Raw genomic sequence first — 19287 nt, 5'->3', positions numbered from 1 at the left:
TTATTCAGAATTTTCTTTACTTGTTTGTTACACTGATTATGACAGCGGTATAATTTTTCACCTTTGAACCCAAAATAGAAAAAAAACCCCACCTCTTTTTCTACGACAGCATTATTACTGTTCAATATGTCACATCTTGTAAGTAGGGTCCGTCCATCCATCCATCTTCTATACCGCTTATCCTTCAGGATCGAGGAGAACCTGGAGCTTATGCCAGGGAGCATTGGGTACAAGGCGGGGTACACCCTGGACAGGGTGCCAGTCCATCGCAGGGCACAAACACACACATTCATACACTACGGACAATTTGGACACGCCAATCAGCATGTCATACCATGCATGTCTTTGGACTGGGGGAGGAAACCGGAGAACCCAGAGGAAACCTGGAGAACATGCAGACTCCATGCACAGGGCAACGGCAGGAATCGAACCCCCGACCCTGGAGACGTAAGGCGAACATTCAAACCACTAAGCCACTGCACACCCTGTAGATAGGATTTCACACCACATTATAGTTCTGGGTTTCCTCCCTGAATCCAAAGATATGCGCTGTAGGCTGATTGGCATTTCTAAATGGTGAGAATGTATGCGCGCTTGTACCCTGAGATGGGTTGGCACCCTGTCCAGGATGTTCCCTGCGACAGGCTCCAGGCTCTGACTGAATAATCGAATGAATGATGACCCATTGTGTTTCATTCTCACAAATCATCCGGACAACATAATTATGATTAAAATATATTGACTGCATCATTGCTGATAGAAGCAGGTCCACATCTATTTTGTAATTGTTATTGGACTGTTAATTTAAGGAAAACCTTCTGAATATTTGTGATTTCTCTTTACTGTTTATTTATTTATTTATCTAGCAATCTAGTATTTCCATATCGATATTTATGTCAATCTATCTCCTTTGAAATTTTCCAAAAGGAAAAACATTTTTTTTTTGCGAACGATGCAGTCCGATATCAGGACATCGGTGTACATTACAGTCTAATATTTTGTCTTAGTAAACATTAAACATCAATTCACGAATACAACACTGTTTTTGGACTCAGCAAAATAAATAAATAAATAAATAAATAAATAAACAAACAAACGACCCTTTTTCAGGAGACGGATGATTTTAAAGATCGTTTCGTGAAATCCAAATAGGCTTTGCAGATCTTTATCGGAAAAGGGTTTAAATGACATTTTTCACGCTTGTTCGATGAACCGTACACAATTATTGCGCATGCACCTGTGGGACAGTCCTTAAGACGCGAACAGTTTACAGGCCGGAGGCGATAATTAAAGGTTTCACGGTTACAGTTACTTCAGACACTAAAGAGACCTTTCTACTGACTGTGAAAAACACCAGAAGAAAGACGTCTAGGGTTCCTGCTCAGCTGCGTGAACATGCCATAGACCTGCTGCAGGGAGGCGTGAGGACCGCAGATGTGTCCAGAGCAATAAACTGCAATGTCTGTAACGTAAGACGCCTGAGACGGTGCTACAGGGAGACAGTAAAGACAGCTGATCGTCCTTGAAGAGGGAAATTACATGTAAGCGTCTGTCCACACCCACTCGAGAGATCGAGTGGTGGAACATCTCACAGCAAGAACTGACCAGTCCATGAGGATGAGACGCACTGTAGTACTTAAAGCAGATATCGACCGCCCACTTTGTTCAGGGACTCGTTACTCCATTTCAGACACCGCGGACGCTTGTCAGAGTGTTACTTTGCAGATCGTCTTCCCAGAATAACGCCGAGCCTTGAAGTGCGAAGGTATCAACGTGAACACCGAAGATATGGGAACGATTCAACTACGTTCATAACGTGTCTAGCATTAGCGCAGTCTTGAATCGTTTCTTACCTAAAAACCCGACTACGGTTTGGGGTTCAAGTTAACGCTGGTTAGCTAGACACCGAAGAAGTTGGAGAAATTGTTGGAGGTTGCCTAGACTAAGCTAAACATTAGCTGTCTGAAATGCAAGTAAAGGTTTATTTTAAAGTTCAATTAAAACACGTCCCGAGACTAACGCGTCTTGTTCGACTAGAGTGTTGGTGGAAGGAAGTGATGGAGGTCCTGGAAACGGTTTGAATACATAAGGTTTAGGTCGGTGGGCGTTCGAACCGGGGGAATTTATGGGAAAAGAAAGAAAGAAAAGTGTTTACATTAGAGAAGTTATGTTCATTACGAGAGTACGTGTTGGGTTTGGTTTATTACTTTGGCCTTACTTACCTCAGTTTTGTGAAATCTTGGTGTTTTTGTCTCTCAACATTACCCTAGAACATACCACCACGATGCCAACACTAGCATTCTAGCCAACTCAACTAACTACACGTTGGCGTTTCGGTTAGACATTAACTAACCTCAGCTAGCTAACTATCATTACCTGCTAGTTCACGTGGTTATCGTTGGATTTACACCGTTAACCGCTCGCTCAAGCATCCGTCGTTAGCTAGCTAACCGACATCGGTAGTTTTGTAGTAGTTTACTAATCCGTTTAAAAAGGAAAGGAGAATGACAATTCTTTTATAAAAGGGATCAGATTTATTCATTTCATCTACAAGTATTCAGAAAAGATTATAAAAGTTATGTTATAAAACCCCACCCGCTTCCTCCATCAGATTCCACCCAAGCGGTGGCTGAAGCTTCGCCCATCACGGGACGTCGTGTGTGGGGCGGCTGCCGGACCTCGATGCCGTCGGATCGTGTGTAAAAAAAAAAACCAGAGGGAAGATTTGACATAGTTTAGGAGTTAGCGTGAACTAGCCGTGTTACTAGCGAAGTCAGTTCTTTAAAAAGAAAAAGTTCAACATTGCGCAATCCCAGTGGTGCGTGTTCGTGCGTTTTCACGATAAAATGACTCGAGACACAAAACACAGGTCGTTATTTAAACGTTCGACACAAAGAAAAAAGAAAAAAAAAACCCGGCGTACCACGAGGCAACGAGCATGTTATTAGAAAACGAATCACGACGAAACATGGGGTTGTTGAACTTTTTGGAGAACTTTCCGTTTTTGCTAGCATGTGCTACCTACGCTAGTTACTTCAAACTAATGGAAGTTGTTAAACGTATGAGAATTTCACCGATCTACCTGAGGAAATGCTAACATTAGCAAAGTTGAAGCATTGCTATTCATAATGCTCAGCTAATGCACAACATGGCTGGCAATACTGCTCCTTTTAACTGGGAAGCAATAAAATTAGCGAATGTTCTAGAACCACTGCATTCGACTGATACGGCTGGGACGCAAATACAGTTAGGACCATTTGTGACACTTTCTTTTTTTTTTTTTTTGCATTGAGATGAGCTTCGCGTGAGAGGGAGGGGGGAGGTGGGGTGATTTGGAACTCCTACAAGCAGTCAACATTTTGAGTTTCTAGACATGACGGCGTTTCTTCTAATGATCCTTCGATTAGAAAGCGTGTGTCAGTCGGACAGCGAGAGCGAGCGGCCGCTCGCAGGGCTGTTACCGAAGCTGTGGAGGTCGCGCTCCTTTTCTTTGTCCTTGTCCTTGCTTTCATGCTTGTGTTTGTGCTTGTGCTTGTGTTTGTGCTTCTTCTTCTTTTTCTTGTGCTCATGGTGGTGGTGGTGGTGATGGTGGTGGTGCTTGGAGGAGGAAGAGGACGACGCGGCCTCCTTAGCGAAGGTCTGGACAGGCGTGGATGGCATGGGCATAACGACCTGCTCCACGACAGGAGGCTCTCGACCTGTGGACGGAATCGAATATATATATTTTTTTTTCCATAAAATATGCGAATGACATTTTTATGAATTCGCAGCAGGGTTAAAACCTGTTAATAAAACATTTGAACACTGATTATTATCGTATGTCGCGCAGCTTGCCTGGTGTTGACGGCCTATCCAGGATGTTCAGGTGGTGGTAGATAAACGCTCGGCTGTCGTGAACCGTGTCCATGTCGATATCCTCGTCCTCTTGCATTGGAAACTGAGAACGAGAACGAACCGCGTAACATTTACGCAAATATATACGGTCAACGATGTATTAATAAACGTTCAGCAAAGATCGGCTAACGGATTCTACTAGGGTACCCAAATGACGCCCTGTCTGTGTTTTTTTTCTTTTCTCCAAAACAATCTGCACCCTCCTTCCGATCTCTCCAGAGCGCCCCCTGGTGGAGAACCACTGCTCTACTGGAACTCACTCGGCCCTTGGCGACTATTTTTCCTGGCGGCTCGTCCTGCAGCACCTGCCCAGGTTCGGGGGGCGAAGCCAAAGGAGTCTCCGCCTTCCTCTTCAGGCCCTGTGGGGTGAGGGCTATGCCACCCAAAACCGGCTCCATGACAACATGCTCCTCCTTAACCTGGAGACAAACGAAAGAGAGATACAAAATTCAGCCAGTCCAAAAAAAACAAAAAAAAATAAACCATACCGTGTACTGTAAATAGAGTGTTTACACCCCTTTACATTTTCACGCATATCTGCCTGTGTTTCTATTGAGCATTTTATAAGAGCCACTCACTTCACGTGACTAACGATTAAACTGAAAGATTACTACAAAAAAAAAGAAAAGAAAAAAAAAAAGGTTCTTCCAGTGTTTGGAGTAGAACAGGGTAAGAAAAAAAGATTAAATATGAAAATGCAACAAAATATTAAAACTAACACACTCCTATCAGTCATGTGGACATTATGCAGCCCTTAAAAAATAAATAAAATTAAAAATAAATAAATAAATAAATAAAAGGATTACATCAAAACACTATTTTGTATTTAACTGCACACTCACTTAAAAATCCACCATCTGGCTGTAATTTTTTTTTCCCCAACTGCGAGAGTACACGGATTTAACCAAAACAGTGGCATTCATTTGAGGAATTTTCAACAACTTAAAAACAGTGGATTAAAAGCGTGACAAAATCCCACGCACGCATCCCGATTTCACGGGATCCATCTAGTACCTCGTGGCCACGTCGAGCACAGAACTGTTAGCGCACAATATTAAAAGTATATACAATGCATATTTTGCAGGAACGTGACGTGCTGGGTCAAGTGCTACTCCGTAGGCCGTTGAACAACGAGCGTGGAAGCCGTTTTGTTCAATTAAACCGAATTTCCATTGGTTCGTGAGATAAACTAGACCGCTATTAGATGATTATTTCAGTGCTGCTATCTTCTCGCTCAATCATCAACGTAATGGTCTTTTTTGTTTTCATTTATAAAGTCTTGTGTTTTTATGTTGCATCAAACACACAGAAGCCACTTGATATGGAACGCCAACTGTGGCAAAAAAAACATGATTATGGTTGATACTCTGTGGGTCCCATGCCAAATTCTGACCCTACCGTCGGAACATGGCAGCGGAAGCCGACGTTAAATCGGACCAAGCGACGTTTTTCCGATCGTTACGGTTTTCCAGTAGCAAAAAAAAAATATTTAAAAAATAATAATTCCAGATGCATCGACTCGAGAAAAATCTGGCAACCTCAAGCAGGTCAATTTTCAAAATCTGAACAGAAAAATCGAACACTGTGCGTTCATAAACCCTCTCTGGAAAGGTGGAACTTTCTCGGCATGAACACTGGCGCAACTCACACTGCCAACGAAGATTATCTCGGGTGTGAGGTCAGGACCTTCCTGATCTGATTTGATGGTGGGGTTCAGGACGGCCTTCTTCTCTTTCAGGTTGAGGACGAGGCCGAGTTCTGGCAGCGGCAGACACGAGGGCCTGGTCAGACCAAACAGCGTGTGGTACAGGTTTACAGCGTCACAGCGCAAACGCCAGTCATGGGAGGTACCTGGGGAAAAGACAAAAAATACGCAACACGCATCGCTAATCCAGCTTTTGTTACTTTCCTTCATGACATACATACATACGTGTGTGTGTGTGTGTGTGTGTGTGTGTATATATATATATATATATATATATATATATATATATATATATATATATATATATATATATATATATGTATATATATATATAATATACGTTCCTGAAGTGGGATGTGCAGTGGGATATAAATATCTGAAGTAGATGTTTTACTTAATAAACGGCTTTGTTTGACATTTTGTGTTGGTTTAAAAAGATGAAAATCAGATGGCAGTGCTCGTCAGTCCCACTGAAAGAAAAGGGGGTATGGCCTCTCACTCCCGCTCAATAATCACACACTGAAGCTGAAAAAAAAACCTGGAACAACACTGCGTATGCTTTTTTAACTTCAAAACCTGAAAGAGAAAAGCTGCCAGGTTTCGCTTTTCTTGGCACGCGAGCTTCGAAATTCAGGAGTGAGGCCTTCGAAGACTAAAACTGACGACGGATCGAGCAGAACCGTTTTAAAATCACAGCCAGGAGTTGCAAAAGCGCCAAATCCGTAAGGAGCGCAGCCGGCCGTCCCGAGAGGGATACGGGCGGGCCTTTGTGTTTCGCATTAAACTGCGCTTTATGAGATTTTCCATGTCGCGGGGCATAGCGAATTAACCGGAAACACGGCATGTACTCTGGGATGGCGGAATAAACTCGGCAGTGTGCGCGCAGAAAGAAACGATCGGCGCACGATCGTCAATCCACAGTCCGGAAGGAAGTTCTCTACGTGAAGGCAAACCTGAGATTATAAGCCCCGCCCCAAAACCAGCCCAGAATCGGTACAGACCGGGCGTGGCCTACGAGTTATTATAACGATTCCCAGTCGGTCTTACCAGAGTTCATCAGTTTCCACAGTTGGTCCACGAGAGCCTCGGTGCACAGAGGAGACTCTGCGGCTTTGGTGAAGGGGGGATTCCTCGACAACATGCTGAGAATCTTGTGTCTGCAAAAAGCCATTAACGCAAAGGAGAAAAGAAAGCTAAAATCCCGAATGCCGGCGGCGTATCAGAAAATCCAAAATGGAGGGATCCAACTGTTTGTATTTCATTGTGCATTCAACAAATAACAATCACTGACCTGACGTAGTGCACAGGATCGTTCTGGACCATGTCCAACAGCCACTGAAACTCCTCGGCGCTCCTGTCAACTGGCAATAAAAACACAACAACACGCACGTCACGTCACGCTGCACAATTAATCCAAGATCGATCGCGACTACGATTTTGACTGCCCGCGATTAAATGAACAAGATCGACTGCGATAATGACGTTTAAAGTTTTTCTCCGCTCATAGAAAACTCCACTGCAGATCAAATCAAGCGCTTCCTAAACTTACAGCCAATCACCATAGAGCGGCGCGGGGATGACGTCATTTTGTATTTTAGCGCTCGAGCTACCAGCTTCGCGTTGAGCTCTGGAGCATGCGTGAGGGGAAATCATAACGCTAACATGTTGCTAAACGGGACTACGGACGTTGTCAGGGACATTAAACGTCATCGTGCCGAACAGGAATAAACGTTGTAGATAAACTGGTTCTAAAAAAAAAAAAAACGTGGATGAAAATTCCTCCACAGAGCAAATCCGTATTATGGAAAATGTTTTAAATAAAGTTTGGGAAAGTTGTCGGAAGCGTGGTGATGGTGACGTTGAAGTCGAGCGGCCGGGGTGTAGATTGTTTACAGCGTACGGTTAGCTGTTTATTTCTGGAGATTGTATTTAGGCTTCAAACTTCATAAAAGTTGTGTTCATTTGTGAAAATGATCTCGATGGATAAAACGTGTTAGTGTTGTAAACTTTTGTTGATCACAGAGATACATTTTTTTGCAATAATCCAATATGTGAAAATCCTATTGGGTATTGGGTTCCGGTACAAACTGACGTCGTCCCTGCGCCACCGCTCTATTGGGTGATCTGTCTGCGTCTCTCCTCCTGTAAACACTGTTATTGCCTTTTCTGCATTCGCCTGAATTGTTTTCATTTGGTTGCATATTGTTATATTTGATGCATATTTTAATTTGGTTGATGGTATTTTTACTTATCCTATATTTTGGGTACGATTTTATTGATGTTTTGCTTCTACGAGATGACGCACTTTAAGGACCAGTGTAATCTGATGCAAAGATTCGTACATTAGCATGCTTAGACTGAACAGAAAACGGTTGGAAATGAAAAGGTAAACCTCTCGTATAGTCGACCACAGCCTCGAGCGCAGCAACTCTCACGTCCACAAAATGGCCGTACTCCGCGTAGGCTTTAAACAGGCTCGGGTCGCTGGGGATGTGTCCGTTCTTCTGCAGCATCCTGATGGCCCGTAGGCAGCTACGACACAGAACGTTTGTTAGTGTTAGCACGATACTCTCAGGAGGATGCGTTGCAATATCAAGAGAACCATCAGCAAAGCGCCCGTTGTACCCAAACAATACGAATATTTTCAATAGTTATAATAAGTTTTTGATACGTTTATTTACATTTCATATTACGGAGATGCGTCACGTCCGATCCGCACGTATGTAAACAGTTTTAATGAACTCGTACAAATCATTCGTTCCTATTTTCCATCACGTCGTCTTACAGGGCTGAAATTCAAACCCGTCTCTCTCCGTACCTGACGGTGATGGCGTTCCTGTAGCTAGGCAGCAGTTTCTCCATGTTGAGGAAGCGCGTCACTTCCTCCAGGATGAGCTTGACGTCGGCGTTCAGACTGTCCACCGTGCGTACCTCGTTATTGATGCTGATGGCCGGTGTTAAGGAGTTGGTCAGGGCTTCGATCAGGTCAGCGCGGTAGTAATTATCTGAAAACTGGAAGATCGGAGGACGACGCGGCGTCTGAATGCATGATATAAAACGCTCGACAAGTACAAATGCGAGGAGGTCTAGTACCAACAATAACGAGACGCGGTTTGTTTGCGGCGAAGCTCGACGTCTCACCTTATTCTTCCCGTTATCGTTGTACTTGATGAGGTCCAGAATGAAGTTGAGCACCTCCTTGGGACAGAGATTCTGCACGTCCCTGAGCAAAGCCATAGCCACCGGCATGGTCTAATAAAAAAAAAATAAAAAATTTATAATAAAACCACGAGAAATAAGATTTAAACGTGCAGCTTATGGTCGTGACGTGTCGTAAGAGAACACCGAACGACGTCGCCTGGTACCTTCTGCAGGAAGTAGCTCTGGAAGTTAATGAAGTTGTTGGTCTTGACAATGTTGGGGCAGCTCTTGCAGCAGAACATGCGCGTGAAGAGGGACTTCATGGCTGGAGGGCCTTGCCAGGTGCTCACCATGGAGTTGGCAATCTGAAAATTCACAGAATTCATGGAGAGCATGAGAATTGCGGTTTTCTGATTCGGTTCTGCTCACAGCATGATGAGACCTTGAAAGGCGACGCTCGCGTCCTTACCTTGGCCAGGCAGAAGCATGCCTGCATGCGCACTTTGTAGAAGCACTGCTCGTGCTCGAGGATGTCGGTGAGGGCGAGGCGAGAGGCGGCCGTGGGGAATTTCTCCAGCGCCACAATCGCCTCCTCCTGTGCCACCACGTCTCGCTCGTAGCGCAGCTGGTACTGCCACATGAAGTCGGCCTGCGCCAGCTCCACCTTCCTTAGCACTGCCATGTCGGGGTCGATCCGGATCCACAGCAGCGGCGAGTCCGCACTGAAACGCATCGGAAGTACACGCCGTCTTATCATTAACGTATCGTCGTTATAGCCTTCAGTTTAGCACCGTGCAAGACGCTGGAAATAAGTACCGACCTCAACGCGGTTCAAAATTTAACCTAACAGACTGAAAACGCCACAACTTCCTGTTGTGTCTGGCTTCTGACTCGATTACGTTTCTCAGTTGAGAGTAAATCTTTACATTTACGCTAGTCAATCAGGTTTCCAGGCAACCAAAACATAGGGACTGTTGTTAAACGATTCATGAAAAGCTAGTTGGGCAGAGCGGCTGCTCTGAAGCTTTAAGACTAAAGTCACTAATGTATAACGGAGGTCTGTCTCGCATGAAAATGTTTTCCACCTCAAACCACATCCAGCTCTTCAGCGAATTCGCACAGACTTAAACCACCGATGTGGTTTAGGACGGTGTGAGACATCACGTTTCTCCCTAGACCCCCTGCATTCTTTATCCTGAAATCTAAATACCGCAGCAGAGATGTAAAAAAAAAAAAAAAAAAAAGCCTTACTCCATCGCAGACAGGTCCATGTCCACCTCTTCTCCATTCATCAGAGGGATTTTCTTCTTCTTGTTCCTTAAAAAACACGGAAATGTTTTTAATTTCATTTAAAATTGATTTTATATATATATATATATATATATATATATATATATATATATATATATATATATATATATATATATATATATATATATATAGCTGCAAGCAGCAATGGTGGATTCCTCTTCAAGATTGCGGACCGTTTCAAAATTGACACGGGAGAGAAATGTATCCCACGGATGCAACATTTGGATCAATGGCAGATTTTAAGCTCGTTTTTGTAGTTTTTCCACAAATTATCTTTGTAGAGAGGAAAAAATCAGGAGTCAGTAGGAATTTTGGAGCGTTACGTCACGCAGACACAACGCCAACTTAACATTGTTTCTAATTCATTAATGCTGCTCTAACATTAATCTGAATGAAGCGTACTTTGGCTCGATCCAAGACAAACAGCGCCATCTAGCATCTAGAATAAATATATCGTTAAACACAATATAAGCAGGTATTATTAAAGCTAATATTCCTTTTAAATGTCGTTGTTTTTCGCACGTGGTAACATACTGTTAATGTTCCATTGATTTATGGACACATGCAAGAAATACGTGCAACAGTTGTCAATTCACGGATATGGAAATAGTGTGGCCAATTTTTATTCCTTACTGCCTGTAGAAAGACGTCTATTTCAAAGTCAATCGGACCTACGGTTCATGAGGAGAAGATTTTTGTAGTTTTGGACAAGTTTTTTCAAAATATACTGGAAAGTCTATCATGGCGGACTTTATGGGTCCCCAATGGGTTTTTTGTGCACCCTGAGAATTAAGGCATGTATGCCAATTTTCAGAGAAAAATCACGTAGATATTTGGGCGTGGCCTGTAGCACCACCTATGGGCTCGCGTGGGCCATTTTTGGTGTGAGAGTTACTCGCGGCCTGTACTATCAATGTACCAAATTTCAAAACTTTTTACCATACAGGTCTTGATTTATTGGGCACTTTAGGGAGATTAGGAGAATAACAATACAAAGAACAATAAGAATACTAACAATAAGAATCCTAAAAAAAAAAAAAAAATTTTTTTTTTTTTTTTAATCCACTCCGTGACAAGATCACAACTATGTGCTGCGGTTACAGTATGTCTTAAGAGGTTTCGTGTTTACAAATTATGTTGAATTTTCACTTAAGGTTTGAAGAGATGGGAATTTTAAGAAAGCATCTAGTGGAGCCACTGTTGTGAAAGATGAACCTCCTGCTTTTGGAATGACAGGGGATGTCATGCTTGAGGCTGTTCTCTTCAATCTGCAGCGTGTGGTTGAAGGATCCATCCAGCTCCTGAACAGTCACTTTGATGGGGCCCTGCGCAGATGGATCATAAGAAATACATGCAAAATGAATCCATGAATGGATTTTTGGATGGCTGTTTCTCAATAAACAGCCCATAAACCCCAATCAATATCTGATGAATGGTATAAACTCAGCAGGGAAAGACTTTCTAAGCCTACTAAGAGAACAGTACAATCATATTGAATGTTTATTAGTCAGTCAAGATATCCTTCATGATCCTAAAAATGCAAGATATTATGCTTTCAAAATCTTAAATTATTCCTAAACAATATTTTTCACTTTTAAAAACGTCATATTAAAAGGTACAGACACCCACCCACCCATCCTACAACCTGGCATAAAGTCTGTTAGCTCAGCATCAGTCCTGGTTACACTGGAAGGTCCAGGCAAATGAAAACAGAAGACGTAAATAAGGTTGGTGGTAATTAACACCAATGTTATCAGACGTTAACTGCGATAACAGCTACAATAAATGTGCCGTGAAATATACTACACTTTCATTCTACGCGTTAGAAAAAAAAAGTGTGCTGGACCGTGCGTTTCATTGAATGAATTTGAGTAGTTCCGAAAAAAAAAAAAAGAAAGAAAAAGTTATTTCTGGAATTTTTCATGCGCTCGGACTTACCACGTATTTCTGAGTGCCGGAAGACATGTAATCCTGACGGATCTCCAGCTCCAGCACGTTCCTTTTCCTGTTGAAGGCAAAGCTCCCAAAGAACTTAACCACCCCACTCTGGTCTCTGACAGCAAAGAGCTCAGGAAGCGACATAACGAGGAAGGAAAACGGACGCATAAACATTAATATCGTAAAAAAAAAAAAAAAAGATCAGATATCAAGATCCGATACCGTGTGACAGCATTCGCACTTAGGTCACATGGTATCACTTTGCCATGTACTCGTTCTGTACAGACGATCGATCAAATTCGCCCGAAACCCTGCTGGTGCCATGGAAAGGATACACCCATTGCTTGATCAAGGGCCCAATGTCCTTCCCGGACACGTTGGAAATGGACTTGAGAAACCAAGAGGTGGACAGAAGCATCTGGCTCCACATGTGCGACTGGTACTTCTGCGACGACGCCGTGCTGGCCAGGCTTAACAACTTGTTGAACACCTGAGGAATGAATTTATAAGCTTTAAAATGTATAAAAGGAACGCTCTAACGACCGATCTGTGCGTGTTATACCCGTCATAAACCAGTACTGAAAATCCGAGCGCGTTTGCACACCCGTAGGTCCGCGTCACAGCCAAATCGGTCCTGATGATTTCTTTGCAATTTGGTTTTACGTCAAACCAAAAAAAAAAAAGCATCATCGATGGGAGATTACACACTGAAGGCATCTTTAGGGTATCCATGTAGGACCAGCCACACTAGCACTAGTGCTAACGTGCGGCAGGTAAACTCGATAACTAGAACTTAAAAAGGGTGTGTGTGGGTGCGCAGACTTTTGTTACCTGCAGCATGAACTCCATACTGATCCGGTTCTCGATCAGCCTCATGACCAGGTGTGCCTTGCACTGGAACATTCTGTAGTACTCCCAGGACAGCGTGTGCGGGTGTTTGATGGAGAAATGCAAGTGCGGAGTAGGGCTGTAACAAACAAACGTGTGTGTTTTATATACGTCACGTGTTCCGTTCGTTCTGGATTGGTGTCGAAGTCATTTAAAAAAATAACGCCACAGCCAGCAGGATATGGACATACAATTGTGGTAGTATGTGGTATAATTTTCATATGGAATGCATTATATCTGTTCATTTGTGTGCTTGATTGGCCTGGACGTGGCAGTTCGAGCACACGATGAGCGTTACCCGTCTTTTTCTTTTCCCACGGCGAACGTGGGGTGCAGCAGGACGCCTCCTGTTTTCAGCTCATATTCCACAATCCTGTCCAGTTCCTGTCCGGGAAAAACACAACAAAAAACCGCCCCCCCAGCAATTTATATATATTTATATATATATACACACACACACACACACACATATGTGTGTGTTTTGAGAAATTCCAAAGAAACTCAATTCAAGCTAGTCCTCAAAAACCCATCGTGTCCCATCCTCACCTCCCTGATCCAGTGGCGATACTCGTTGACGCCGAACGTCTTCTTCAGGTACAGGCCGTAGATGTAGCCCGAGATGCCTTTCAACACCCATTCATCAGACCTGCAAGCCGAATACGAGGGGTTTTTAACTCGTTTTTGATCCCTAAACTAATCCACAGTATCACGTGTGGAACTCGGCGTGTGATACAAGTGATTGTTGGCACACGTCTAACAGTAACGCGTTTCGGCAGACTGTGCCCTCATGGACCATTTTTTAACACGCCGGGTGGACATACTGTCCCGGTCTTCGGAGTAGAAACTAAAACCAGCGTCCGATCGAATCACGCTTAAACAGGAGAAACGTTCCAGCTGGTTTAAACCGTAGGTTCGAAAGGGAGGTGAGATTTGGCTACAGTTTAGTTTTAAACGATTAACACGCACTTTTCTCGCTGGCGAGAATTATGTCATTGTGAGATATTTTAAAGGAAAACATTTGCATAATGCTTTCAGAATGAGAATAAACGCTCCTAGCACCCATCTGGTCAGCTTTCCATATGGTAAAAGTTGCTTGGAAAAGCAACGTGAAGCTCAGATGCTGAGGCAGAGGAAATGAAGAGAAAAGGAGGAGGAGGAGGAGGAAATCTGGAACGATAGCCCAGTTTCTTGGTCGCCTGTCTCCAATTACAGCCCTGAACAACATTAAACCACACGACGGACTCCACTCAGGCGACTGTTCTCAATCACCGAGCACGCCTGGTTACGCAACTGGGCTCGGGCGAGTCCAAATAAAAAAAGCGGAACCGCAGCCTGAACATCTGATTCGGGTTTTAGAACAACGGGGTGCATTGTGTCCGAGTTTCGCGTACCTAGTCGAATTTCCACATCTTTGAGCTAGGAGGTTTGGGTTTTATGTCGCAACAGGCACAAAACCCACAGCGCGTTGTATCTGATGCTAGCGAGTGATGCTTTAAACGCACACGTCACGTGCGTTTAAAATTAAAACCTACTACTTGTTTCACGGTACGTCCAAAGTTTCCGACTCCGCGGTGGAAACGGCGGCGTCTTCGGGCGTTCGGCGGATAACGAGCGACTGTAATAAATGAGTCATCGTCCAAACCTGATGGCATGCGCGCTCACCATGACATGCGTGAGATGAAGCAGCCGAAGAACTGTTGCGCCAGGCCCTGTGCCAGACAGCGGCGTGTTACTGGCGTCTGGTCTATAATCATTCCGCTGTGCAGCAGGTTTGTACTGCAAAAGGGGGAGGAGCAAATAAACAATTATTCAAAATGCCACACGATTATTTGAAGAATACATACTCGATTACGGAAAGCCGTCGACCCGTCTATCTCTCCGTTAGTCTGTCTAACAGTTTACCCAGCCACCCACCCACCCATCCATAATGAGTCTTTATTAATCACATATACATTACAGCACATTGAAATTGTTTTCTTCGCATACCCCAGCATGTCAGGAAGCTGGGGTCAGAGCACAGGGTCAGCCATGATACAGCAACCCTGGAGTAGAGAAGGTTAAGGGCCTTGCTTGCTAAGGGCCCAACAGTGGCAGCTTGGCAGTGCTGGGGCTTGAACCCCCGACCTTCTGATCAGTAACCCAGAGCCTTAACCAGCATTGTCCATCCACCCGTCCGTTATCTCCACCAGAATAGTGTAACGTTACAGATACAAGAACGTCAGATCTCCTTGATGCACCTTTTCAGCCCCAACCTCACCTGAAAATGCTCATGGAGGCATAGGAGGAGACCTGCGTGTAGGCCTCGTCCACAAACACGGTCTTGAAGCAGGAGTACGGGTAACGGCAGGTCAGGATTTCCTCATAGAACTCGAACACCTCGTGTAGGTAGGACATGGTGTGTTTAAGCAGCGGCAGCAGCTGAGGCAGGCAGAAATGAGTCACCTAAAATAAAATGATATATACACACACAGACACGTTACATCTCAACCAACAAACATCAGGAGTTGATTGAGAAACCCTCATCCTGTCCTGTTCACACGCACAACTGTTTTTTTTCTTCTCCTTTTCCCTGAAGTAATGGGAAACGTTTGCACTATGGAGAGATTTGCTACAGGCACAGTTACCCTATTTTTAAAAAAAATATATATTTTAAAATCATTTTCATGAAGGGTGCCAATAGTTCTGGAACTGACTGTACAGCAATATGTTCGACATTAGCTTTACATCGCCATCCAGTGGTCAAAAGTGGACATGTATGTATGTATGTATGTATGTATATATATATATATATATGTATATGTCTTGAATTATGATCAAAGTCCCACCTCATGCATGTAGGGGTCCACGAGGATCTCGAACGGCCCCACTGCCAGCGAGATGTTGGGCGCGGCGGTCGGGATGGGCAGCACGTAATGAAAAGTCTTCTTGCGCATGTCGTGAGTGTAGACGGTCTCCATGAGGTCACCACATGACACGGCCACCATGGAGGCGTCCACGGTGAACTCCAGCTTCCACGTGCACAGCTCCGAGTACGAGTCCACGCAGGGAAACCAGAACCTGCACGTGATGCACGTCAACGTCATCCGAGGTTAAACGAGTAGCGTTTTTTCCTGACACGATATCTAAGTCCTTTAAGAAATATGGAACACCACTACTGTACATTGGACGCGTTTATATTAGGCCTTTCGCGGAAAATACGCCGAGACCTAGCGCGGGAAATGATTCGTTTACCGTGTGGAATTCTGGTATCCGCAGGAGAAGACGTGAGCTCCCCTCTCGGCCATGCTGCCCTCCGTGTCAGGCACAACGAAGTGCAGCCCGCCCTTCGGCTGGTCCAGCGAGAACTCGATGTACACCTTCAGCACCTTCATCTCTGATAGAAACACCACAGACACAAAGAGTGTAAGAGAGAGAGAGAGAGAGAGAGACAGAGAGAGAGAAGCTAAATATCTCTGAATTGCTCCTTAATTAAAAGCAAGTCTTTTCGGCTGACACACGATATAAATAAAAAAAAAATTAATGACCACAGAGAGTCAAGATTTAACATCGGTTTAGCATCTCATCCAAAAGCCACCACTATACCGGGGGGATTAGGCCCCACACAGACCAGGTGAGCGCCCCCTGCTGGCCTCACTAATACCACTTCCAGCAGCAACCTTAGTTTTCCCCAAGAGGTCTCCCATCCAGGTACTGTCCAGGCTCAACCCTGCTTAGCTTCAGTGGGAAACCAGGAGAGTGCTGCACGGTGATATGGCTCTGGTCATGGTTCAAGCCCCAGCGCTGCCACTTGAGCAAAGGACCCAACAGGTGCGCCATATCATGGCTGACCCTGCGCTACGACCCCAACTTCCTAATACACTGGGCCATGCGAGGAAAAACTGTAAAGAATTACACTGTGCTGTAACGAACTGTGCATGATCCATTCATTTCATTCCTACATCAAATGGAGCAAAAGTTAGACACAAATGTACACTGAACCAACGGTGGCGCTGTTGGCACTATGTCCGATTAACTTTTTACTTCATACAGATCCACAGGCAGCCACAGACTTTAGAGTAGAATAGTAACAACACTAAATACGCAATAGGCGCGTGCTTGGCCCCTAACGACGGCCCCCTCGTCACGAATAAACTCTCTAAAGATTTACAATTCCAATCCAAAATTTCATTCATCATTAACAACAACAAAAACAACGCGAGTCTTAACACGGGCTGCTACGTGAACGTAAATAAATAACGGACATATCCTGTCTGTATATCTGTCCCGTTCGAAATTTCAGCACAAATCTAAAGAAGCAAACTGTAGACGCCAAACACGATATTCACGTTTATGAGCTGATCCGAATCACTGAAACGTTGCGCTCTGGGGACTGGTTTTCCCACGAGCGGACGCGGACTCACCGTCTCCCTGCTTCCACAGCTCAGCGGGCACTTTAATAGAGAGCTCTCCATTTCCAGCATCAGGATCCACAGCGCTCACTGCTGCAGCATAGGCACTGGAGAAATAGTTCAGATTCCGCCTGCGGGACATAACAAATAAACGTTGCCCTAAACGTGATCTTACACAAGTGTGTGTTGGAGCTCATATCTACAGTATCTGCAAACACCGGCGTATAGAAGGTCATGACATGCAACGCTCACTGCTTGGACTCGTGGTGGCAGACCTCCAGCGTGGGGTCGTTGTAAAGGAACGGCGCTTCCAGCTCGTTCACCCGCACCCTGTAGATGCGGCACTGCTTGCTGTTCAGCTTGATGCGGTTCAGGTTCACCACGCTGGGGAAGATGGTCAACTCCACATAGCCCTGAATTCAAACACAGTTAATACAACGTTTCCTAATTCAGACGTAATGCAAGTCAGCCAGTTCACCAGTCATTCAAACAGTCCGTCCGTCAGTCGGTCTATTATCCGGTCCAGCAATCCATCAGCTACAGTGCCGCTTGAAAGCTTGTGAGCCCTTTAGAACGTTCTAGATATCTGCACAAATATGGCCTAAAACGTCATCAGATTTTCACACAAATCCAAAAAGCAGATGAAGAGAACCTGATTAAACAAATGAGACTAAATTATTACACTTGGTCATTTATTTATTTATTGGTCATGCGTCCGGGACAGGCCGGGACGGGACGGGATGCCAGCGTTGATGGAACAACACGTTCTCCAGTACACCAGCGAGTTCGAAATGTCCGTGAACCGTATCTCAACAGGATGCTTTCTGAAGAGGGAAAATCTAGAAAGAACAGTTCGAGCATGTTTGAAATAGTCGGTAATGTCAGGGATCGAGCCTCTTAAGCCAGGCACCAAACCGAACGAACCAAAAGTATTGATTTAGACTTGTCGAGAAGACTAATAGGGGTGAAAATGCTAGTAAATAGGTCCGTCTATCGTTATGTCGGTCTTCCTGACTCGTATAATAGCAGATTCTGAATAAGGTTGCAGGATCTAGAGGAGACATGGCAGCATATTTAATCCAGAAGCATTCCAATGATCATGCAAAACATTAATATGGAGATTTCTGATTTCCAGTGTAATCACTACTACTACTACTAATAACAACAACAAACACCCATGTGTTGTGTATCCACATTCCTTATTCACTTTAATCATTGAAACATGAGTACAAACACACTGAAATATTCTACTCACAATGACCGACTTCCTCTGGAAGTTGATGTTGTTTATGCACACCACCTGGTGGGTTGTATAAGGGGGACACACAGAACCTGTTAAAATCACACACCGGTGCAAACCATGCAAGACTGGAAATGAGTAAGACACGTGAAAAGAAGACTGTTGGGATACTTATAATTTATAAGGTCGCGGACTCTCAAAGCCCTTGTCCTTCTTGCGGTTCATTTCCGGAGCCAGTCCAGCAGATCTCAGACGGAAATGAGTCCTGAGAGCAAAAACCGAATGCTTTTCTGGCAGAATAAAACAACGGGATGTTATAGCTGTCTGGCTAACTTGCACTGCAAGACGCCGCCAAGCCTTTTAAAACTATCAGATTACAGTATAATCCCTCCGAGAAAGGACTGTAGGTGTTGTCATCCTTCGTGTTTCTATTGTGCATTTCAGAAGACCCAGTCCCTTCGGACGGCTCAGTCAGCACTGACCGTCCACAAGCCGAGGGCAGCCATTTTGTTCGTAACCTTTGACCTCCCGCGTAAAATCCCGGAAGAAGCCCGGCTGTAAACCCGGATGTTTTAATAGCCTCGTATTTCAGGTTCATGTTCTGATAAATTGAATGTTTAATTAAATTGTGACAATTTGTAGTAAATTTAAGTGTAAATAATTTTAACGCGTAAAAAAATAAAAATTTGAGTTTTATTTGTATTTGTCGAGTTTTAACGCGGGGACAAATCAGACATGGCCTTATCCGGGAATTTTGTTTGTACTCAAATTAAAAAAGCTAA

At 44.2% G+C, this 19287-nt stretch overlaps 1 protein-coding gene across 1 annotated transcript; it reads right to left on the bottom strand.

Moving 5' to 3' along the window:
- Nucleotides 1-1420: 1420 nt before the first annotated feature.
- On the bottom strand, nt 1421-19050 carry taf2 (TAF2 RNA polymerase II, TATA box binding protein (TBP)-associated factor). Its single transcript, XM_053621305.1, has 26 exons — nt 18681-19050; nt 18521-18575; nt 17518-17678; nt 17278-17396; nt 16109-16250; nt 15703-15934; nt 15135-15319; nt 14540-14653; nt 13424-13523; nt 13176-13261; nt 12821-12956; nt 12325-12479; nt 11990-12104; nt 11267-11376; nt 9992-10057; nt 9210-9462; nt 8965-9105; nt 8741-8851; nt 8418-8611; nt 7992-8131; nt 6891-6960; nt 6647-6756; nt 5543-5745; nt 4155-4313; nt 3835-3937; nt 1421-3698 (listed from the first exon to the last, which is right to left on the bottom strand). The coding sequence occupies exons 1-26, from the start codon at nt 18728-18730 to the stop codon at nt 3418-3420; spliced, it is 3591 nt and encodes a 1196-aa protein (XP_053477280.1). The 5' UTR covers nt 18731-19050; the 3' UTR covers nt 1421-3417.
- Between the last annotated feature and the right edge of the window lie 237 nt (nt 19051-19287).

The sequence above is a fragment of the Ictalurus furcatus genome, chromosome 1, assembly GCF_023375685.1.
Source record: "Ictalurus furcatus strain D&B chromosome 1, Billie_1.0, whole genome shotgun sequence".
Lineage (NCBI taxonomy): Eukaryota > Metazoa > Chordata > Actinopteri > Siluriformes > Ictaluridae > Ictalurus > Ictalurus furcatus.
The sequence above is the reverse complement of the archived record's forward strand: the minus strand, read 5'-3'. Positions and strand labels throughout refer to the sequence as shown.

Coding starts and splice junctions, on each gene's coding strand:
- taf2 (XM_053621305.1), bottom strand. CDS start 18,730: ATGAACCGCAAGAAGGACAAGGGCTTTGAGAGTCCGCGACCTTATAAA. Junction 11,377..11,989: donor CCGGCACTCAGAAATACGTG/GTAAGTCCGAGC, acceptor CCATCTGCGCAG/GGCCCCATCAAAGTGACTGT. Junction 9,106..9,209: donor CATGCTTCTGCCTGGCCAAG/GTAAGGACGCGA, acceptor GTGAATTTTCAG/ATTGCCAACTCCATGGTGAG.